At 38.8% G+C, this 24,583-nt stretch overlaps 1 protein-coding gene across 6 annotated transcripts in view; it reads left to right on the top strand.

The window, feature by feature from the left end:
* Positions 1-24,583, top strand: part of LOC137038998 (3',5'-cyclic-AMP phosphodiesterase 4D-like) — a 181,629-nt gene that overhangs the window by 61,996 nt on the left and 95,050 nt on the right. For 2 of the 6 annotated variants that reach the window (XM_067414101.1, XM_067414094.1), the window contains exon 1: positions 10,948-11,432. The exons of 3 other annotated variants lie outside the window; for them this stretch is intronic. In XM_067414101.1, the coding sequence (XP_067270202.1) occupies positions 11,176-11,432 (257 nt within the window). In that variant the 5' untranslated portion in view covers positions 10,948-11,175. Of the gene's footprint in view, positions 1-10,947; positions 11,433-24,583 lie in introns of those variants that run through there. One more of the 6 variants, XM_067414095.1, reaches the window with a different exon arrangement.

Genomic DNA, 24,583 nt, shown 5'->3' with positions numbered 1-24,583 from the left:
TTGCAGGCTTTGTGCAGTCACCAATCATCCTGTCCATTTAGCTATTTTTGTCTGTCTTCCTGGGTGTTGTTCCTCCTTAAGTAAGGTGTTCCTTCTGTGATGCAGACATGGTTTAGTCACTCTTAGGCAAGTAAAGCGCAATTTTCAGCTCGGGGGGGCAGCTTGAAGTGCTCCCTGATGTCGTATTCGCATTACATGAATATAATTTAATGAAGACTTTTTAACTCCATGCTTACTCACTTTAGACTGTGATTGGCTGTAATGCATTGAGTGTTTCCTGTTGGCTTTTATAGTTCATGGTTCTGCTAACATATATGTGTGTGTGTGTGTGTTTTTGTGTGATATTTCACTGGCCCGCTGCCATTCAAAAGTTTGGGGTTTTTAAGATGTTTTTGAAAAAAATCTCTTATGCTCACTTGCATTTATTTGTTCAAACATACTGTAATATTTATAATAACTGTTTTTTAATGTTTTAAAATGTAATGTATTCCTGTGATTGCAAAGTTGAATTTTCAACATCAGTTTTCAGTGTCACATAATCCTTCAGAAATCATTCTAATATGCTGACTTGTTGCTCAAGAAACATTTCTTACTATTATCAAAGTGGAAAACAGTTCTGCTGCTTAATATTTTTGTGGAAACCGCAATTATTTTTTTTCAGGATTCTTAGAAAGTTTAAAAGAACAGCATTTATTTAGAATTGGCATTACAATAACATTATAAATGTCTTTACTGTCACTGTCAATCAATAAAAAAAAAGCTTTAAAAAAAAGTCTTACTGACCCCAAACTTTTGAACGTTTGTGTATATATACAAACCAATGATGTTCATCACATTATTACATGCAACACATCTAAAGGTATTTTATAATATTTTATGGTGATTTTGATTGTATGGAAAAGAGTAGCTCGGACAATCTACCTAGTTGCTTATATTTAACCCATTTAATCCCAAATTTTATTTGAAATAAAACATGAACATGAAAATATCTAAAGGTTGTCATCATTAGTACCCCTTTAAAATAATCAATAATTTTTTATGGAAAAGTGTGTGACAATTTGTTTTATGGGTCAGTCTAATATACAGCTCTGGAAAAAATTGAGACCACTTAACATGGATTTCTCAATGTTAAGTGGTCTCTTAATTTTTTTTTCCAGAGCTGTATATAATATCAGAAAATCTATCAGTCAAGTAATTACCACATTTTAAACTGTTTCATCACATTCTAGGCTTACTATTACACATAACACTGATAAGAATACTGAGATAAAAGACATAAAAGATGTTTCGTAATTGTTACTTTGTTGTAACACATATCATAATTGTTATATTAGTGCAACCAGTATTAAAACATCAATATTGTAACTTATTTGTAACATTTAATTTGTTTTATTTAATGCCTTATTCACTGCAATTTTGTCATTGCAACGTTTTAGTGCAGCCTTCTCTAACAACCGCAAATGGATAGTTTATTGTAAGTGTATAGCTAAATGCAGTGTATTGTCCCAGCGGTCATTAGTGTTGCCATCAACATGTTTACTCATCCTATGACAACACTCAAAAAAATGGAATAATTGTCATATCTTTATGTTAACATACTTTACTAGCCTTTTGTTTTGGAGCTAGGATACAGCCATCATTTTATCATGGTTCAAACAAGAAGTAAGCTGCTCTGGTCACACGACAATCTGCAAAAACATATTTAGATTGTTAATTCGTTTAGATTGTTGATTAATTGTTTTAAATTATTCACAGTCACTATTGAGCCCGATGGGATTAAATGTTTTTTGTTATTTTTGTTATTAAATGGTCTCTTGCTTTTGTTTTTCAAACTGAGTGAAGTAAAGGTGAATACGTCTTTCTCTGAGAACAGCTGGCAGGCTGACAGTGTGCACAGACAGACAGATGTGAACTAATGAAACATAACCATGCTAAACGCTTCTCTTCCCAAAAAGCCCAGAGGGTTATCTTAATGTCCCGGGCAGACTTGTTATCTGTTATTAGTGATGTGGTTCTTGCTTTATGAAGCCAATGACAGTCTGTTGCAGTCAGCAGGGGGTGGTGTGCTGTAGTGATTAAAGATCTATACACTGCAAACTAAAAGGCTTTAAATCACCCATTGAATTACTATTGTGCCCTTAAGCAAAACACTTACAGTAACCTAATGCATTTACAGTGAGGATTCTCCCTGTTAGAAGTGCACTTTAAATTGCTTTGGGTACTCAGTAAGGGTTGATTCAGGTGAGTGAAGGTGAAATGGACAGCCAGAGAAGTACTGTTGACACAAGCAATGTTGCATGCATTTGATGTCTATTAGGATGATGATTATGTTTTGTATAATTGACAATACGTTTCTGTGTCTTGGGGAAAAATGCAAGTAGTAAATTACGTAATTTACTAGCATTTTCACACTAATGTTAACAGATAGTAAAGAGATCTTACAGAGATGTTAATACTTACTCTTTTCTACTGTAACAGACTTGGAGATCTTAGTTATGATTTAGTATGAACTTTGCTACTAAGATGAGATTTTCATTTAATTTATGCATTTGGCAGACACTTTTATCCAAAGTGACTTACATTGCATTGGAAGTTGCATTAAATTTGATCAGTTACATTGAACCAACACATTCTCGTTCCCAACTTGACCTTTTGGTCAGGACTCCTTGACATCACTTTTTTAATAATAATAATAATACTTTGTTACATTTATATAGCAATTTTCTGTAACATTTATATAACACTTAAAGTGCTATACATAGAAGAAGGGAATCTCTTGAACAACCACCAATGTGCAGCATCTACCTGGATGATGTGACCGCAGCCATAATGTGCCAGAGCACTCGCCAAATGATTAAGCGAATCGCATATATATATATATATATATATATATATATATATATATATATATATATATATATATATATATATATATATATATATATATATATATTAGGGATGCACGATATTGGATTTTTGCCGATATCCGATATGCCGATATTTTTCAGCTCATTTTGGCCGATGCCGATACTGATGCCGATATATGTTTATTTTTTCCCTTTGTTTGGAAACAACACCATTTTGAGCAAAATTTTTTTTCATTCTGGTTTCAGATTTCTGAGGTATCCTTACTAAAAGGATTCTTGTTGAAGATAAATAAATGTTAATAAAGTTTTTTATGATAAGAGTATATTAAAAGCTCTGAAAATAACAATAATAAAGTCAGTAATTTTTCACCCCAGATGCAGCTGTAACCTAAATATTATATTTTTGGATTTAACGTTTGTGCACATGAAGTGGGGTGGCATGACATCCATTGATGCTGTCTTTTAATTCTACAATTATTGTAGAGCTCCTTGGATTATTTTTCATCATCCATTTCGTAAAATTTTATTACAGATTAATACACTGTATATAAAAGTATTTAATTTACAAGTGTCATGCTTGTGATTTATGACATCATTACTGATTTGTTTATTCAGAACAAGAAGTAACTTCAATTTATTTGTGTATTCTACTTTTCATTGCATTAGTGTAACAACAGCGCACCCACTACATGTATAAATATATAGCGGTCTAGCTGAAGGGCACTAGGACCTGGAGGAGCTTCTGCTGCTGTGGAGGCTGCCGCACGTGCTAGAGAGTGGGACTGGGGAGACGCGATTGGGCTTGTTTTGGGCTAGTTTTGTTGTGAAAACGTGGCAAATCTGCTGCTGACGGTCACGTCCTTCTGTACGTGCATTAAGAAATTCAAGGCAGCATTTAAAAACAGTCAATATAAATCACTGTACATGCAATGTATTTTCTTGTTTTCACTTGAACAATGACTGCAGTGCTGACATGGTCTTATCGCTGTAACACTCCTTGCACACGTGAGTTATTGCAGGCACACATCAACACGTTATCATATCGGCAAGGCATATCGGCATAATGTTTTCATATCGACCGATGCCGATTTTTATATTTTAAGCGTTTATCGGCCGATTCCGATGTCGTGCCGATAATATCGTGCATCCCTAATATATATATAAGTATATATATATATATATATATATATATATATATATATATATATATACTCACCTAAAGGATTATTAGGAACACCTGTTCAATTTCTCATTAATGCTATTATCTAATCAACCAGTGGTGGAGGAAGTACTGAATCTCAGTACTTAAGTAAAAGTACAAATAACCAGAGCCATATTTACTTAAGTAAAAGTAGAAGTACTACAACGACAATCCTACTTAAGTAAAAGTAAAAAAAGTACTTGATTTTAAATGTACTTTTAGCATTAAAAGTAAAAGTACTTGTATAACAATTTATTCTCTTAAAGGACAACTCCGGCGAATTTTTAAGTTGATCTTTATACCTTTGTGAGTACAGTCTATAGAAAAAAAACAAAACAAAAAACAGATTGGTGCTTGCAACACAGAGTTATTACAGTTAATGCCCAGAGCCCCCCCTTTAGCTAAAACGGCAGCTTTGGGGGCATAACGTAAAGGGTGTCTTTGTGCCTCTTAACAGACACAAAATGCAATTAAAATGTCTGTCCAACATGAACAGGGCCCTTACAAGACAACGAGATGCGTTTAGCCACTTAGCCATTGTTTAAATTCACCTGTTTTAGGCGGCTAGATGTGTTTCGTGTTGAAGTCCCGCGGGGACTCAGCGGTAGCCGGAAAAATTGTGTGTAAAAAGTGTAAAAAGAGGCTCTGCTCATCGGCTCGTCGGCCCTCAGTATTGAAATTGTCCGAGAGAAACATTTTTCGATTCTGTACTGCTGATCCGATGAGAACCGCTGCTCGTTCAGTTACTCGCGCATGCTTAGTATCAGCGGCTCGTGAGTTCATCAGATCTTTCAGCAAAACATGACTCAGTTCAGTGAACGGTTGGATTTACAACATATAATTCAAGACATTCGTTTATTTCAATTCGGAGGGGCTGTCACTCATGTCAGAAAGTGAGTAACTAAAGTAACTTGTGTGATCAGCGCTGATTTGAGACGCGAACCGTTTAGAACGATTCAGTCCGATTTGGTGAACTGTCACCCGGTTCACTAAAAAGAACCAGTTCAAAAGAACCGGTTAAAAAGAACAATTTGTTCGTGACCGGACATCACTAGAGTGATGATCCGATCGGGGTCACGAGTGAAGAAGAAATTGTTCGCGTTTGTGCCTTTCCGAATTGTGAAAATTTGCAGCGAACACTTGACTAACTTACACAGACACAACACAGCCGGGCCGGTTGAAAAAAATGCCATTCCGTGGTTAAAAATGGGTGCAGCCACTGTGGAGGTAATGTAAACTTTATTTATCCTTCCATTTGGGCACACCGGCCCGTACCCCGCCCCCGCCCGTACCCCGCCCCCGCCCCCGCCCGTACCCGCAAGGTTTAGCACCAGATCCGATCTGTGACACGTGAAAATATCAAAATTAAATCCGCACCCACCCAGACCCGTTAAAATTTGTCCCGTTACCCGACCCGTGCCCGCGATAAATCACACACGCTAAAATCATTCAAATTAAAATGCTTTATTTTTGTATCCTGCACCTCTCTCAACATCACAATAGCGTCATGAATGGGCTAATGAAACAGGTTAAAGTGCCTTTAAAGACTCGTCAACAATTTCATATACTCCACTCACCAACTTTACTTTTACTTCATCCATTGCTACTCCTGCAACGCTGGCTCCTTCTGGGTTACGAGAGGCATCAACAGAAGTTTCAATGTCGCAGTGGTGGTGACGTGATGGGTCAAATGGCATATCATTGTTGCGTGAATGTGTAATGGTAATTTGGACATAGAAATTGTAATACAGTATGTTCGAGGGGGGAAGAAGGAGGCGGGAACCGGCAAACATTTAAAAGACTTTAACCAAACAAAACGAAAGTAACGTGGGTATCCCCTCACGGATATCTGCCACGCGCACACACATAATAAAACGTAAACACAACTCAACGTCAAATCCAGGTCTGGTGATCTCTCGTCCTTATATGCCTCCGAGCTCCCTCAGAGGACTCGAGACCGGTGTGGCTCGCAGGTGACGCTCATTCACAATCACGCCCGGTCTCTCTCTCTCTCTCTCTCTCTCTCTCTCTCTCTCTCTCTCTCTCTCTCTCTCTCTGTCTCGCTCTCGCTCTCTCTCGTTCACTTTGCCACAGAAATATTGCACATATTTTTCATCTGCGCTACTACCCGTCCGCACAGAGTTAATTATCCGCCCGCATCCCCGCCCGTGAATTTTATAAATGTCACAATCCACCCGTTTTAGCCACTTTTATGCTACTTTTTATGCTTTTAGCCACCTGTTGCAGTACTGCTTCAGCACGAGACACAGCTAGCCGGCTAAAACAGGTGAATTTAAACAATGGCTTGGCTAAACGCATCTCGTTGTCATGTGAGGGACCTGTTCATGTTGGAAAGACATTTTAATTGCATTTTGTGTCTGTTAAGAGGCACAAAGACACCCTTTACATGTATGCTCCCAAAGCTGCCGTTTTAGCTGAGGGGGTGGGGGGGCTCTAGTTATTAACTGTAATGCGTTGCAATTAAAAATTCGCCGGAGTTGTCCTTTAATGTCTATATTCTAATAATTAAAAAGAAGAAAACAGTATGGGCTGTGGCGGTTTAATTAAGTTAGTTTTGGGTTAATGTAGGCTAATTGTGCGTATCATCTGTTGCCCAGTTTATATTCTGACTCACAATATCAGGGTGATCTGCAGAGTTAAATGTCAATATTCAAAATTAACATTTTCATCAGCTTTGATGTATTTAAATCTTCATATTTATGAGGATTAATCTTAAATATAGGATATGCTTCAGCTTTTCTTTTATATTCTTAAATTTGATCAATAAATTAAATTAGAATAACGCTATATGGTTGTTAAATAAAATAATTTACACTGACAAATTACAACTGCATTAAATAATGTTATGAGATTGTTTTAACTATATATTTTTAATACAATAAGAAATGTTGGAAAGAATGTTTAAACATGAAAATAAACTACCAGTAGGTGGCGGCAGGTCTTAATGAGTGAGTCAAGGAGTCGGTTCGTTCAAACGGCTGATTCGTTAATGAATGAGGCAGTCGTTTACGAACAGGTCATTGAATCTTTGATTCAACCAATTCATTCAAACGCTGAATCATTCATTAACACACTATTGCTGTGAGATGCGTTGTGGTTCTGATGTGGAAATATGATCTGATCTTGGAAATATTTTCGCTGCTGTAATAGAACAAAAGCAGTTTACATATATTTGCATATAAAATGTAAGTGACTAATTTTAATTAATTGTTTGTGGAACTGTCATGAAATCAGTGTCACTTTTCAGTCGTGATGGTATTCAGGTAAACAGCACTCTTGGTCATGTCGTGTGATGTTTTTTTAACTGTATTATACGTTATAAAATATAAAAACCTTCACATTTTGAATATTTACTGCAGTATGTTACTAAGTTTCTCTATACGAGTGGCTTTGGTTTGTTTCCATTCCTCCTCGAGAAGCTGCGCGATTGTCAACAGCGCAACTGTCAGTTCATACAATAGCCTATTTTTATCCATTAATTATCCAAACAAACCTTAATCTTGAGCCCTGAAACTGATCAGAAAATGTAACGAAACGTTGTAGAAATGTAGTGGAGTAGAAAGTAAAATATTCACTGCAAAATGTAACGAAGTAAAAGTAAAAAGTATGCACTATTGATTCTACTTAGGTAAAGTACAGATACGTGAAAAATGTACTTAAGTAAAGTAACGAAGTATTTGCATTCCACCACTGTAATCAACCAATCACATGGTAGTTGCTTCAATGCATTTAGGGGTGTGGTCCTGGACAAGACAATCTCCTGAACTCCAAACTGAATGTCAGAATGGGAAAGAAAGGTGATTTAAGCAATTTGGAGTGTGGCATGGTTGTTGGTGCCAGACGGCCCGGTCTGAGTATTTCACAATCTGCTCAGTTACTGGGATTTTCACGCACAACCATTTCTAGGGTTTACAAAGAATGGTGTGAAAAGGGAAAAACATCCAGTATGCGGCAGTCCTGTGGTCGAAAATGCCTTGTTGATGCTAGAGGTCAGAGGAGAATGGGCCGACGGATTCAAGCTGATAGAAGAGCAACTTTGACTAAAATAATAATTAGTTAAAACCAAGGTATGCAGCAAAGCATTTGTAAAGCCACAACATGCACAACCTTGGGGCGGATGGGCTTCAACAGCAGAAGACCCCACCGGGTACCACTCATCTCCACTACAAATAGAAAAAAGAGGCTACCATTTGCACGAGCTCACCAAAATTGGACAGTCGAAGACTGGAAAAATGTTGCCTGGTCTGACGAGTCTCGATTTCTGTTGATTCAGAAACATTCAGATGGTAGAGTCAGAATTTGGCGTAAACAGAATGAGAACATGGATCCATCATGCCTTGTTACCACTGTGCAGGCTGGTGGTGGTGGTGTAATGGCGTGGGGATGAGGCCCCTTAGTGCCAATTGGGCATTGTTTAAATGGCATGGCCTACCTGAGCATTGTTTGTGACCATGTCCATCCCTTTATGACCACCATGTACCCACCTATATACAGTATTGTTCAAAATAATAGCAGTACAATGTGACTAACCAGAATAATCAAGGTTTTTCGTATATTTTTTTATTGCTACGTGGCAAACAAGTTACCAGTAGGTTCAGTAGATTCTCAGAAAACAAATGAGACCCAGCATTCATGATATGCATGCTCTTAAGGCTGTGCAATTGGGCAATTAGTTGAATTAGTTGAAAGGGGTGTGTTCAAAAAAATAGCAGTGTGGCATTCAATCACTGAGGTCATCAATTTTGTGAAGAAACAGGTGTGAATCAGGTGGCCCCTATTTAAGGATGAAGCCAACACTTGTTGAACATGCATTTGAAAGCTGAGGAAAATGGGTCGTTCAAGACATTGTTCAGAAGAACAGCGTACTTTGATTAAAAAGTTGATTAGAGAGGGGAAAACCTATAAAGAGGTGCAAAAAATGATAGGCTGTTCAGCTAAAATGATCTCCAGTGCCTTAAAATGGAGAGCAAAACCAGAGAGACGTGGAAGAAAACGGAAGACAACCATCAAAATGGATAGAAGAATAACCAGAATGGCAAAGGCTCAGCCAATGATCACCTCCAGGATGATCAAAGATCATTGATCAAAGTCTACCACAAATACAACTATAAACAAAATAAGTTGATGTTGATAGCATATTTGGAATTGGAAGAATTTGCTTACAAATTGGTTCATAATGATTTTGACTGCAGACTGATCACAGTTTGAGACATGGTTGAGATCTCTGAAGCTCTATGGAAGACTGCTGTGGCTTTTCTTTGGAGACAAATCGTAGGCCTGGTTTACACTAGGGCGTTTTTGTTTTAAAATGAAAATGATCCTCATTTACACTGGCATTTCTATTCCATTTCAGAAACGATCTGTCTACACTGCACGACTGAAAACGCATGTCACATGACCATTCATGCACACTGGGCATGCTTATACAAATGTAAACAGCTGCCTTTTGCGCATGTAGACAGCTGCAGTATTAGACAATACAGTGTTGAACTGCACAACGGCTGCTAAAAAGGACCACAAAGCATGCAGTTCCATCTCTGTGTTATTGTTTACGTGGCCGTCGAGGCTGGTATGTTACAGAGCCGTTGAGAGAAACGGTTCTGGGCTGCGTTTCACAAAAGCATTGTAGTACAATAGCCACCAATGGTCTCTACAATTAAATTAACAATTACAATGCTTTCGGGAAATGAAACAAAGTTATTGTCGCGTTCCAATAGCGTAATGTGGCAGCCATGCCTTCGTTGTCAAGTGTCCGTTTTGGTCCGTTTACACTGAAGTGCAACCCAGAAGTTTTCTATCTGAAACAGGGTCTGAAGCATTTTCAAAAGTCTCCTTTTTCGAGGTGTAAAAATGCCAGCATAGTGTAGATGACAGGCGTAACCATAGCAAAATGTATGTGTTTTAAAATGAAAACGTACTAGGGTATCCTTTTAATTGATAGTTCACCCAAAAATGAGAATCCTGACATTATTTCCTCACCATCATGTCATTCCAAACCTGTATGACTAATACAGAGAACAAAATTATATTTAAAAGAACATTGGGAACCCCCCAAAAAATTAATACAATTGGAGCCCTTTGATTTCCATTTCCTTTGAGAAAAGACCTACTGAGAGTGAGAAATTTACCAGAATATCTTATTTTATGTTCCACAGAAGAATAAGCCATACAGGTTGGAACAAAATGAAGGCAGAATTTACATTTTTGGGTTAACTGTCACTTTTAGTAAAAGTCTCGGTTTGTGCTCCTTTTCATTGTTTTCTAGGATACATGGTAGAGATATTATATACTTTTTTCTGTCCTACAGCTAGTTGTTATTAAAATAATCATGCTGTGATGATCATAAGTAATATTTATAGCCAGCTCCTGTCAGGATTCATTAATCTTTGTGTATCCTTTCCTCGTGAGGCATTTCTTCTTGTGAAATGTTTGGCAGCACAAAGTCTACATAATAAAATCATATTTAGGACAGCTGCTCAGTGATCAAAGGATGAGCAAATACACACGCTGTTTTCTTGCTTCTTCACGCACACGCACACACATCCTTGTCATAAATTTGTGGGATTTACACAGACAAACAACATAGGGAGAGGAAGAAAAAAAAGAAAAGTTGTTTCTTGGCAGCAGTGGCCGCTTACTCCATACCCTTCACACACACACACACACACACACACACACACACAATTTGAATAGCTCTTTAGCGAAGTGGCTTGCAGTCAGCAGTTAGTGAAGCGCTGCAGATCGACAGCTTGCTCTGTCTCTCCTCCCTCCCACCCTCCCATCCTCTCTCTCTCTCTCTCCCTCTCTCTCTCTCTCTCTCTCTCTCGCTCCTCTCTCACAAGCACACCATCACAGCTCGGCAGTTGTCCTGACAGGAGCACGCAATCTTCCGCTCTCCTGCTCTTTCGCAGATTAATTCCAATCACTCGTTTGTACGGCGAGCAGCCCGTGCGGGGTCCGCAGAGACGCCCAGAGTTCGTTCGCTCACCCTTGCTCTCCCCTGTCCTGGGGAGTTTACCGCTGGATTAGTGGACATTTTTTTGTTTTTGCCCCCAGCAGCGGGAGAAGGAAGGGCGAAGCGTGAGGATGGCCCAGCAAGCGGCCGTGGGCCACCAGGACACGCTGGCAGTGCCGCCCATGCCCAAGCATGTCGGGCTGAACGAGGACCTGGTGAAGATCCTGAGGGAGAACCTCCTGCAGCAGGAGCGACCCCGGGGGCACCGGCGCTCGCCCTCCTCCATTTCCCCCCGGCTGTCACCACGGAACTCCCCGCGCCTCCTCCGACGGATGCTTCTGAACAACAACATTCACAAACAGAGGCGGTTCACCGTGGCACACACATGGTAGGACCTTGCCTGCCGTCAATGTGGGAATTTTTTGTTTTTTTGGGTGTCCTCGTATTTTTATTTGTGGCTTGGCTTTGTTATAGGATGCTGTCAGACGTTAGAGTTGCAAAAGGTGCGTTTATGCGCATGTTGCATTCTCTTGTCAAACAGTTGATATGCGTGAGAAGTTTTCTTCTGTTTATGTTTTTTGGAATAATTTCCATATGCTTCATACTTGTCGCCTGCTAGTTTTTGCGTCACTTTGAGTACCGACTGCCATTTTCAGCCCTCCGGCGCGCTTTTTGGTGTGCGAACAAACAAATATTAATGTGCATGTTCTCTTTTGATATTACCGGTCTTTCCAGAACATCTGGCAGATGCTCTCGGCCACTATTGAATAAATCATACTTGCATAAACGTGCTTTCAAGCTTTCCCCCTAAAGGCGAACACCAAGGGAAGACTTATTACATAGTGCGCTTCATCCTCCAATATCCTAATCTTCTAATTTCTTGCCAGCAGAAATGATGGAACTAATTGTTTTTTTGTTATTATTGTTGAATGTGTCAGATTACTGGCTCCAGGAAGGATTTTTGCATTGCTTTCTACAATTTTAATTTCACACTTCCTTTCCCTGCCCCCTCGATATCCGGATTACTGTCACAAGCCAATTTGAAATACATTTAACAGAATTTCAGTAGCATTCTTTAGCCTTTTTCCCATTTCCGATCCAACACCAGAGAGATGTGCCAAGCGGAAATGCTTATCAGTGCCATTTCATATGTATAGAATGATAAAGTCCTTTTCACACGTTGCGCTAAAACTGTAGTAGCTACAGATATTTTCATCCGTATTTTGTAATGGATTTTCAGGATTTTTGTGATGTTGTCATTCCACTCAAAAATGGAGGCTTGCAGGGGCGGGTTTAAGCGGACTAAATGATTTGAGAAACTCTGCATACGGCACGCTGAAGTAGTGGTAAACTTTTGTTTACTTTTAAACAATTGTGACGTATATCTGAATGAAACGGCTTCCTGAAAAAAAAACAAGGACTTGGGAATTTTCGATTGGGAATTGATTGGATGGTTGTGGTTTGCTGTTGCTGTGATATCATGTGAGTGACAGGTTGTCCCAAGCTCGTGCCAGTAAACAAAGAAGAGATGTTGTTGCAAGAGGGAGATGTTACTTTGATTCATGTATAATAAGAAAATAAAGTACAATATTCAAAAAAGAGTTGTCCATTTTGAGTTGAAGGTGAGTAATGCAAATGAAATCACACATTCTCACAATTTTTGCAATCATGTATTGATCCACAACCTCGAGAATTTATTGTCAGAGAAACGCTCTGGCCATTCTAAAACCTCTGAATTGATGCGCTCATGCAGGGTATTTCAGCTTGTTTGGTTAGAGATGGCTTTCTAGAGAATATCATCATTCAGAACCACAGGGGTGTAATCAAAGTGTCAGCGTCTATGCTCATTAAAGCTGTTTTAAATGGCTCTGTGCATTTGCCCTCATAATTCAAGCACATGTCATTTTTGTGCAGACATAATTTGTAGTGATAACATGCATAATCAGAATCCCAAGTCAAAGGTACATGGTGTTGTCGATAATGAGAAATATGCCCTTGTCATGTGCGATTAGGCATTGCTGTTGTGTAGAAAGTGCCTCTTGTTTGTCAATTGACTACGACAGCTAGACATTATTGATGTATCTGTATTTTTGCTCTCGAGAGATCCCTTTGCAAATGTTACCCATCTAAAAAAGAGAAAATCCCTGCTGTTTTTCAGATGCGATTAATTGGCCCACATTTGAAAGGTGTGGGAGCTGTTTTGTGTAAATGGTAGAATACGAAATCACTTTGCTCAACAGCTGTTGGATTCAGATGCCATTTTTAACACCATTATTTCGCTCCTGCACAGGAAAATGGTTCCATCAATCAAGTGAAATGGAGCCCGAGGTTTTGCCCATTGGGAGGTGATCTCTAGGATGGCCTCAGATAGAAATCTCTCTGACTTGGTTCATTTCTATTTTCAAGTACATTTTCACATTATGTCTTAATATATTGGATATGACTCTCTTTTTTTTTTAACGATTTAAGTAATTTTATTTTATTGCAGCATTCCAATTAAGTGGTCATAGGGTGAATTTTAAAGGGGGAGGGGGTCTAATGCTATTTCTTGCATTCTGATTTATTTACACTTTTAAAAAGTTGGATTCTCTTGCTAAGCATGGCCACATTTTAGAGATGCACCGATTGATCGGCCAGGGATCGGAATTGGCCGATTTTCTGTATCATGATCGGCGATCAATCACGTGTCCCCGATTTTGAGCTGAACCGTCTACATGCGACTGTGAGCGCGAGCACAGCCGCAATGTTGACGTCACAGCCATGCTCACAATCACAGCCGCATGCAAACATGTTGTTGGCATGGAAGTTTTTTTACTGTGAGCAAAGAAGACACTAATTATGCCATTTGTGAAACTTGACAAACCTACAAACCCTATTAGACACTTAACTCCATCACCACGTGGAACATGCCCAGTTTGAAGAAGGTTGTAAAGATAAAACAACTAAAGCTGGCCAGAGCTCAGAGCCAGCCAACATTTAGCAAAAACATTTAGCTGTGGCACTGAAATTGGTACAGAATACTATAAAAATGTTATGGTATTGGTACCATCTGCTGGAATTTTGGTACCGTGACATCCCTAGCTGGCAACATTTATTACCCAGTTACTGAACTATTATTTGGAGGAGTATTGTACACTTCAGGTTTGTTCATTCATAGGATCTTTTTACTTTTGTAAGACAAGTGAAAAATAGAAAAGGGCACAGAACACATTTTTCCTGGCACAGAACACATATTTTTTGTGAATTTTTAAGTGAGAGAAGATACTATTGTAATGTTTACTAATTTATTTTATAATTTAAAAAAAAAATTGTTTTGAAGAAAAAGTGGATTTTTGTTTGTATATGATGTCAAATATAGTTCTTAGAAAGAAAATTGGAATCAGCAAAATTGGTATTGGCTAATCTCACTAACAAAAAATCGGAAATTGGAATCAGCCAAGAAAATTTCAATCGGTGCAGAGTCCTGCAGAGGTCCATTTTTGGAGACCCGCCCCTGCCCGTACCCGCAAGGTTTAGCACCAGATCCGACCCGTGACCCGTGAAAATATCAAAATTAAATCCGCACCCGCCCAGACCCGTTACTATTTGGCCCGTAACCCGATCCGTGCCGGCGATAAACTCGCTAAAATCATTCAAATTAAAATGCTTTATTTTTTATCTTAGACCTCTCTCAACATCACAACAGCATCATGAATGGGCTAATGAAACAGGCTAAAGTGCCTTTAAAGACTCGTTATCAACAATTTCATATACTCCACTCACCAACTTTACTTTACTTCATCCATTGCTACTCCTGCAAAGCTCGCTCCAACTGGGCTACGCGAGGCATCAACAAAGGTCAAACTGTCGCAGTAGTTGTGACGTGATGGGTCAAATGGCATATCGTTGTTGCGTGTAGGTGTGAAGTGGTAATTTGGGGGCGGGTACTGGCGAACATTTAAAAGACTTTAACCAAACAAAACGGAAGTAACGCGGGCAGCCCCTAACTGCCACGCACACACATAATAAAACATAAACACATCTCAACATAAAATCCAGGTCTGGTGATCTTTCGTCATTTATTGTGTCGTTATATGCCTCCAAGACGCTCATCGCCATCATGCCCCATTCTTGCTCGCTTGTCCACCTCGCCACAGAAATACTGCACATATTTTTCATCCGCGCTACTACCAGGCCACACGGAATTAATTATCTACCCGCATCCCCGTCCGTGAATTGTATAAATGTCACAATCCAGCCGTTTTAGCCACTTTTATGCCTGGACCCGTTGCTGGACTCTGAATCTCTACCACATTTTCAAAAACTAAGTTGGGCGTATGACGGAGTATTTCTGTGCCAAATACACTCCTTCAGGGTTCGAATAAGTTTCGGAACGTTTTTTCCAGTATGGCCCTGTATGACTGCCCTGTATGTGTTCAGCAAGAACCCGCCCAGCAATGAGCTGTTCGAGTTACGGAAGACGACGGCAGCGCTGTCATTTGTTTTTTGACCACAAAATGAACAATGTCACCAAAGAAGCGTGTTTTTGATTGCGAGGGAAAGATAACCTTGTCCACCTTCCCAAATAACCTAGCGTTAAGTACAAAGTGGATGCAGTTTGTTTTTCCAGAGCAGCAACAGAGTTTTGCAGGTGTGTTTGTTTTTTCCGAAACTTTCGAGAAGTTGAAACCGCACGCGAATCAAACTGCATCAAATTTTGTTGGCAATCAGAGCATAAGTTCATACAATGTAAACAACATGAACATGGAGTGAAACGAAAGGTATCCAGGGATAATGCCATGATATATGGTGTTTGTTTGTGACACTTTAGCTCCGCCCACTGCAAGCCTTGGGCTGTTTTCAGAAAGAATCTGTACAGCATAGGTTATGTACCTTTTATAAATATGATAAAACCAAAGATTCTTCGGAGATATGAAGGATGCAATACTACTCTAGGTACTCAAGAGTAACATGAGATTGGCAGAAACTGTGTCCGTTATTTACCCTTTAAATAAATGTACTTCTATGTTTTACTGTTTTTCCATGTTGTTGGGTATGAACTCATGTTTTTTAAGAAATATTCTCTCTGTACAACCATCTAACCAACCAGATAAACAACATTTAAAGTTTGTCTTGATTAACTTGGCTTTTGTTGTATAATATTAATTTCAATTTAATTTAATTAAATTTTACATCCTTACATTCAAATTAAATTTTTAATTCTGTTTCCTGTTTGCCTTATTTGGCACTCTGTAGACACTAAAAGCTACATTTAATGAGCAATGGCAATATTAAGCTTTTTATTACCATTTTGTTTCTTTTTTGCTATTTTGTAAAACATAAGACTGGTATACCCATATACATGTTTCTTGATTGTAACCGCAGATGGTCAGGTGATAGAATTAAATAATAATTTACTGCTCATTAGGAAATGCTGGTAATCCTAATAGACTTAGGTGGCAATTTATGTTTCTTATAATCATGGCTGAGGAGGTAGTGTTCATCGAATGTTGGTCCTTTTTTCGTTATTTTCAGATAACAGTGGGCTTTTGAATCTTTCATTCAAAGTAATTTGGACTGGAGATGGTTTACATTATATAAGCATGGATTCCTACTGTGATAAAAAGAAGCCCTTCACACAGTCAGGGTACGTGTTTGAAAAGATGAGAGGATGCAACGTTTACAGCCGTCCTCAAATCAAGTTCCCTTGTTATATTTCCTCTCACTAACACTGAAACAAACTAGAAATATTTTTTACAAATGTACGATACAGATCATCAGCACCACTGCATGCATGCTGTGCACTCGTTTTTGCGCTCGCTCCCTCTCCCCCTCGCACTCCGGCATAGTCATGCTCTCGCTCACACAGGAACGCACAAAAAACAAACACACAGAAGTACACACAGTCACGATTCCATCACCTCCCTTTCTTCCCTGCTCGCCAGCGCCGTGAGTTACCTTAGTAATAAGTTTGAGAGAATTCCAGTGGCCTTGAACTGAAGAATGCGAAGAGTGATGTAAAAGGCACTGCAAGTTGCACAGATTTGATGGAAAGAGCACATGCAGAACAGAACCAGAAACATACAAGGACCACTATAGAGAAAAAAGAATGAGAGAAATTGTTATTCTCATTAATATTTTTTTAATTTTATTTTTTGTAACAAATGCAGATTATTGTTGTTTAAATGGCTAATAACTGACATCCAGATCATATATATTGTGAAGTGAATAACATGATTCTCTCTTCATCATGGCACTAACAGGTTAGTGGGCGGGATATATTAAGCAGTGAATGAACATTTTGTCCTCAAAGTCAATGTGTTAGAGAAGCAGGAAAAATGGGCAAGCATAAGGATTTGAGCGAGTTTAACAAGGGCCAAATTGTGATGGCTAGACAATTGGGTCAGAGCATCTCCAAAACTGCAGCTTATGTGTTCCCGGTCTGCAGTGGTCAGTATCTATCAAACGTGGTGCAAGGAAGGAACAGTGTTGAACTGGCGACTGGTTCATGGGTGGCCAAGGCTCATTGATGCACGTGGGGAGCGATGGCTGGCCGTGTGGTCCAATCAAAGGTTAGGGGCTTCTACATCAGTGTTTTTCACCTGTCATTTACCTCTGATTTTAGGGATGTTATGGGTCAGGTTAGGTTTAGTGGTAAGGATAGGTTGTTTTTGGACAGGAATTTTTTTCCAGAATCAACAAAATATATTGATCCAGGAACATGTCTTACTTGGCAAAATCACAGCGATGTATGGATCATTATGAGGTCTTGCATTTTAGTTAAGCAAGTCAGACACATTTATGAGGTGCGTGTAGTTTTGTGCATAATTTGAACTAGAGAAGAAAAATATGATGGCCACTAAGTAAACTGTCTTGCTTTTAATGTACCCAAATCAGACTCTTTGCCATCTTTCCTCCACTACCAGCATGGTTGAGAAGGGAGGTGAACATCTCCCAGTCCTATAACTCCTACTTTTCCAAGAATGGATCCACAATCAGCCCAGTGGCTCACCCATAATACCAACAACCCCCACAGCTGAAGCTCCCATACCGACCACTGCAGTGCCTCACACGCAGATTTTTTTCTATTCTGCCGCATGTTCCAGTTCCATCATTTCAGTGGAATAAGTTTTGCTGAAATCACTGTTAGCTTTCACAGCAGCAGCATAGCTGAGAGCGTTGATTCCATATGGATGAGAGGTTGAGCGTGCATCGTGCTGGAGGAAAAGTTTGAAAAGTGCTGGAGAGGCAGTAAAAAGGTGTGGGTGGAAAGAGGTGGACTTCAGCTGAGGTGCCCGAGTCAACCAGCAGTGAACAGATAGCAGGCGTACATGCAACGCCGAGGTATTAGAAGATGAAAAAATGCAACATTGTTGCAGTGCTCTCTGCCAGCCACCCTGCAGTACAGAGATGCGTGGGAGGCTTGAGCTCTACTCACAGAAGGCAATAACTTGATCAAAGCGTTTGTTTTCTCTGGAGGTGCAACGAGGTGACTACCAGCCAGAGACAACAGAAGGTCATGTTAACAGCAAGCCAAAGACTTTTGTACAGAAATAAGATGCCGTGAACTGATGCAACGCAACATAAACAAGCACTTCAGATTTGTTATGTTTAATTCAAGTACAAGTCAGTGTACACAGCTGCTTTATTGTTCTACATGATCTACATGTGCATGTGCATGTTATGGGTCAGGAAGAGGGTCGACTAGACGTTCACCATCTGACTAGTGCTATTAGTGAGGTAATCTAGCTTTAATATTTTTAGCCGCAGTGCTTTAAAGGGGAATTAATTTAGAGGTGCAACTTTTCAGGGATTTTTGTGGTTTAGTGCAATTTGCACTTGGATGCAAGGGGGTGCTAATGAGTCTGGATAAATGACAAAACATATATTGTGAATTTAAATATTAAAGTAAACATGTGTTAAAAGTGATATAATAAAATTTAAATTATACATTTTCATACTGTACAAACTATATACTTATACCCCCTAACCATAAACCTACTATTACAGAAAACTTTCTGCTACATTTTCAAAAACAGATCAGTGATTTATGAGCTATTTTCCTCATTGGGACCAAAAATATCTCCAAAAGGATTTTGGATATTGCCATTCATTACATGCACTGTAAAAAAAAATGAATGTCTCCAAATGAAAATGTTCTAGTGACTGATCACATCTAAATTTTTAGTTTCTGTGAATTGGAATTTAATTTACAGAAATTAAATTTGGCCAACTAAAAAAATTTGATTTTCATTTGGAGACCTGAATTAGTTTTACAGTGCATCTGTGCCATATCACATTTCCTGTTACTTACATTTTTTAAATGTTTGGGAATTGGGGATACAAATTGTTGAAGTTTTGCATGTGGAATTTTTGCCCAATCTCACCTGATACAAGACGTCTATGGTCATCGTTGTCCTACACAAACTGATTTCTCTCTGGATTTCCAGAATCTTTTCAGAATATTTATGTATGGTAGATGGTGAAAGACCTAAATACTTTGCAGTCTTGCATAGAGAAATGTAATTCTTCAATTGTTTGATAATTCTCTTTTGAAATTTGTAGGGCTCAACCAGAATATTTAAATATTCGTTTGGTGGGTTGATGTTTGATTTTCAATTTTGGGATTCGCATATTCGTTTTTTTTAAACAAATCCGCGATTCCCATCGAAACGGTTCTCATTTGCGCTTGAATACAATCTTTTTTTTTTTTACAATTATCTTTAATTTCTAATAGGATGGACTGTTGAATAGGAACACAGCCTCGTTATACTTAATAAATATATTTGCTTCTTCTTAGCGTTTCCTGCAACTGAGTATTCTCGGTCTATAACAAACAACTAATACATGTGATTATATGGAATGCATGAGCTTGCATTTTGGGTTGAAGTGTGTTGGTTTGACATTGTGGAAAATAGAATAATAGAATCAAAATGTATTCGCCTTTTTACCTGTTAGGGATGTGATGGCCCTCACTGTCACATTACAGTGGCCGTGCGCATTTTAGTTTTGGTTTAGAATTAGCACCAATTTGGAGGCGGGTTGCTTGAATGTTGGGTTCATGAGAAACACAACAACAAAACAGTACTATGACAAACTCCTTTAAATAGGCCTTTTGCATTTTGTGTTGAAATCAAATCTTCCGCAATCATCTTGTCCTTTAGCTCCTCACTCTCGTGATGAATGAGATCTGACTGGCTGCTGGTCTGTGCTGGGACTCTCGTTTGGCTCAGGCTGCACATTCAGTTTTTAATTGTAGTTAAATTTTTACTTCTATAAAATTTCAAAATGACGATGGGACGGAGTCGCAGTGGGCAACTATTGTTACTGGTGTTATGCCTGAACACTAACACTGACTATCGCAGCAAGCCTATTACCTGTTATTATCAATCTAAATTAATCTACCACGAAATATAGGAGCTTGTTACTGTCTGCATGAGGCACGCTGCTGATAATCTTGAGATTCCTGCCTTTATTAGAGAGAAGAATATGTTCAGCGCCCTTCCTCCCTCCGAAGCCCCCTCTCTGTTGAATGCTATCGAAGTAAATAAAAAATTGTATTAGGACCAGCCCTAGAAATTTGGCACAAATTGGTGAGCCAATGAGGTCTTTGCTTCATGTCAGGGGATGGTCCTTTTACACTCAATCACGATACCCTCACCTATTACACGTTCACCTACTAATTGTTGCCTGTTTATTGGAAAACAGTTTATCTCGGATATTAAATTGTCTCTTCACTTTTCACTTTTTTTTAAAAGCACAGCTGCAAAGCACCAGCTGTGAAACACAACCACAGACTTCAGCAAAAAAAATTGAAATAAATAAAAACAATTAGTGTTTTGTCAAACCACGTGCTGTGAGCATTGTACCTGCTATTATGAATAATCCATAAGTCTCTGTATTTTTTTCTTGGTGAGGAATATGAATATTTACTGCAATGATGGTTTTGTGCAATAAAATACTTTTAGCTAATGAATATCCATCATTTGAATACAGTCTGTTCTTTTTAAAATGTTGTTCTTTGTAGACACACAAACGGACAACTTCAGCCATACTATTGTGTTTTTAACCATGGCCACTGCATTTAAGTCAATATACCATGTTAAATATACTTTAAATAATGATTTTTCAAAGTTGTAAAAAAAAAACCCACATTATTATTACTGGAGTTTTTTTTTTTTTTTTTTTTTTACAAGAAAATACTATTTCAGTCAATGGATGGATGATAGATAGAGGACTTATATTGATGAATGTCACATCTGATGGAAATGGCAATAGACATGTGTTTCTTTGATTTGCAGACATGATACGATGTGCTAATCATTTCACACATCTGCAGTGTGCAACGTGTTTATTAGCAGTAATTATGCAAATGACTTTTCCTTCATTTTCCCCATCTTTTCACATGTATAATTTGCCCAGTAATGAGCGGCAAGTCTGATTTGAGCAGAGGAAACACTAAATTACATCTCCTCAAAATTATTAATCAATTGAATTAACTTGCAGACCAATCATTTAATCCCAAATAGAATTAAAGTCATTCTGAAACAAACAGAGACAGATGAACTACAGTCTGAGAGCGAGTCAGTTTCCATGGCCACAGCATAACAACGCTATCGATTCTGTGAGGTCGCCATCCACTTCTTTGTGCTTTAAGGATCCTTAAACTGTGTTTCGATTTTCAGTGTGGTTATCACAAGCTGAAGGTCTCTAAGAAGGAACAGTGAGGCTTTGTGCGCGAGTTTGGGCTTGGCACAAGATTGGGGTAGCGAGATCTGCCTGAAAAGAGAAAATAATGAATCAATGTGAGCAGGAAAAGGGAAGGGCATTTGCAACCCAGATGCTTCGCTGCGCTTTCAAAGCTTTTTAGAGAACTGATTAAGCCGTGGTCTAATGAGCTGCAGTGTCCCTCCACTGCTTCGGCCCTTTGTTCTTTTCATTTCAGAAATGAAAAGCAAGGCTTTGATTGAAACCAACCTAACCTTTGTTCCTATCATTGCTAGAGATTCTCCTTATTTATCCTTGTGCACTGACCTGAGCTGAACAGGGCCTGCTGAAATGAAGGTAAAATTTTGTTTGAAATGGAAATGATGCATACGTAATTCTGGGCTTTCCGGTCATCATTCCAGAGTCATATCATGGTATCCTGCACTTGGGAGGTGTTGCAGCGTTTGGACGTTTACCAGGTTTTGTTATGGAGCACTTCAGTCATGATGCTGTCTGTTTCATGCCAAATCAGAAGATTTATTTGCCTCAAGATTAGCAGCTAAGATTAGCAATATTTGTAATATTTAATATTGGATATTTTTATAGCATATATTTTAATATATGCTATAGTTTTTAACATTTTGAATAATATAATTTTGACAAAATGCAATGTTATATATATGTATATATATATATTTATTTATTTATTTATTTATTTATTTTTGAAAGAAGACTCTTATGCTGATCAAGGCTGCATTTATTTGATCAAAAATACAGAAATAATTGTAAAATTGTAGGCTACTTTTATATTTTGGAGAAACTAACCCAACTCCTACCCTAAACCTACCCACTTCTAAACAATATAAAACACGTAACAGGCAAATAAAAGTACAGTCACAGGTATTTATTGCAAAAACTGACCGAAAACAGTATAAAAGTATTAACTTATGTTGCATTCCATGTCTTATGAAGTCATTAAGATCTGAGCTGATGCATTTCTGCGGTACTGGTAGTATAGAGTGCTATATATTTGTTATGCGCTGAAAGATGCTGTCTTCAAAAGACTTGTTCGTGTTCTTTTGAGCACTCGTGAGTGTCACATTTTTCTGTTGACTGCATGTTATTACAATCGTTGAGCAATGTAGCCAGTCACAATTATATTTTCTGACTGCGTGAGCGCAATGGACTATCAGATGTGCTATTCCATAAGTTAGAATCTGCATAACACCACAAAAATGCTTGAGGTTTTTTTCTGTTCAGTGTGAGCTGCACAAAGTGTAAACACGATGTCAACAAGATATTCATAATACAATTAAGACTCATTTTTATTATAATGAGTTTTCGCAAGAGTGCAGAATTCAGTTAGCTTGCACTTTAGAGATTTACAGCCTTAGTGGATAGCTCTTCTCTTGCATTATGTTACCCATTCAATTACCCATTCTCCATCCTAAAACAAGTTTTTCATGCTGTTAAGTACACTGCAAAGTTTATGGATTGACAACCATAATTAAATGCGTGATTGAATTAAAAACTGCATTGATTGGCAGTGATAACCAACAGAAGTTGCTCTGGTACTGGAAATGGTACTGAGAACTGTAAAATTTTACTGGTATTGGTACAGACGCGTTGGAGGGACTACTGAAATTTTTGTACCGTGACAACTAAGCATGCATGGCTAAATTAAGAGAGAGTAAATGTTATTTAATATGTAATGTTTTTGTTATGTATTTTGAGCAAAATGAGATAGGGGAGACTTGATTTAGTTTAATATTCAATTATGTTGGAAGAATAAGAACAATTGAAATTATTGTGGGTTACCATTGTGGAGAAGAGTGCAGCATTTACTGTCTCTGCTTAGATGCTAATGTTTGCTATTGCTTTTCATTCAAGTGTAATTATATCTGAAAATAAACAATAGTTTAATATAATATTTTGGGATCTGTTGTTAATTTTAACCTCTATAATAATGTACCAAATGAGAGGATTCCCTGTATCCCTGTGAAGGGGCGGAAGTGGTTCAGTGGTTCATGTAGGTTGTCTACAAACCGGAAGGTTGGTGGTTCATTCCCCGGTTCCACATGACCAAGTGTCGAGGTGTCCATGAGCAAGACACCTAACCCCAATTGCTCCCGACGAGCTGGATGGCGCCTTGCATGGCTGATTTTCTGAAGCCCTTATAGAATCATGGCAATTCATTGGCTGATGGCGCAGCGCTGCCCCACCCCCTCGCTCAACATCTTGAGCCTATACTAGCATGCGTGCGACATCTCCAGATTTCTCTGACGAAAAAGGCGGCTTGTCGGCAGTGCACGGCAGTGCACGGAGCTTGCCAGTGTACGCAGCGTCTCGTTCCCTATTCAGAAAACATAGGTTATGTAAGTAACCTGAGACGTTCTCTTTCATAGGTTCACTCGATGAAAATGGAGGACGGTGACCTGCGAACGAAAAGAGGTTGACAAAAGCTCGGGCACATAACCCGGCCTGGGTCTTAAAGAAACCTTAACCATGAGCAAAATCCAAACAAGTCTCGCTAACAGAGAGAGCTGGAAACCCTACTCACTTCAAAGAGGTCATAGCCAACAAAAGAGCCACCTTTAGAGTCAGAATCCGTACTGGTGCTGACTCCAAAGGCTCCGACAATTCTTCCAGGACAACTGACAAGTCCCAAGGAGGAAAACCAGGGGGGAGTACTGGTCTCAGGCGCCTGACCCCTCTCATGAAGGACGAAACCAATCTATGTCTCCCCAGAGGAACCTCGTCCATCTCCCTATGAGCAGCCATGGCAGCTATATGAACCCTAAGTGTAGTCGCCGCCGCACCGGCCGCAAACTTCTCTAGTAAGAACTCCAGTAC

This window comes from Pseudorasbora parva, chromosome 13 (assembly GCF_024679245.1).
Source record: "Pseudorasbora parva isolate DD20220531a chromosome 13, ASM2467924v1, whole genome shotgun sequence".
In the NCBI taxonomy this organism is placed as follows: Eukaryota; Metazoa; Chordata; class Actinopteri; order Cypriniformes; family Gobionidae; genus Pseudorasbora; species Pseudorasbora parva.
This window is presented reverse-complemented; position numbering and strand designations above follow the sequence as displayed.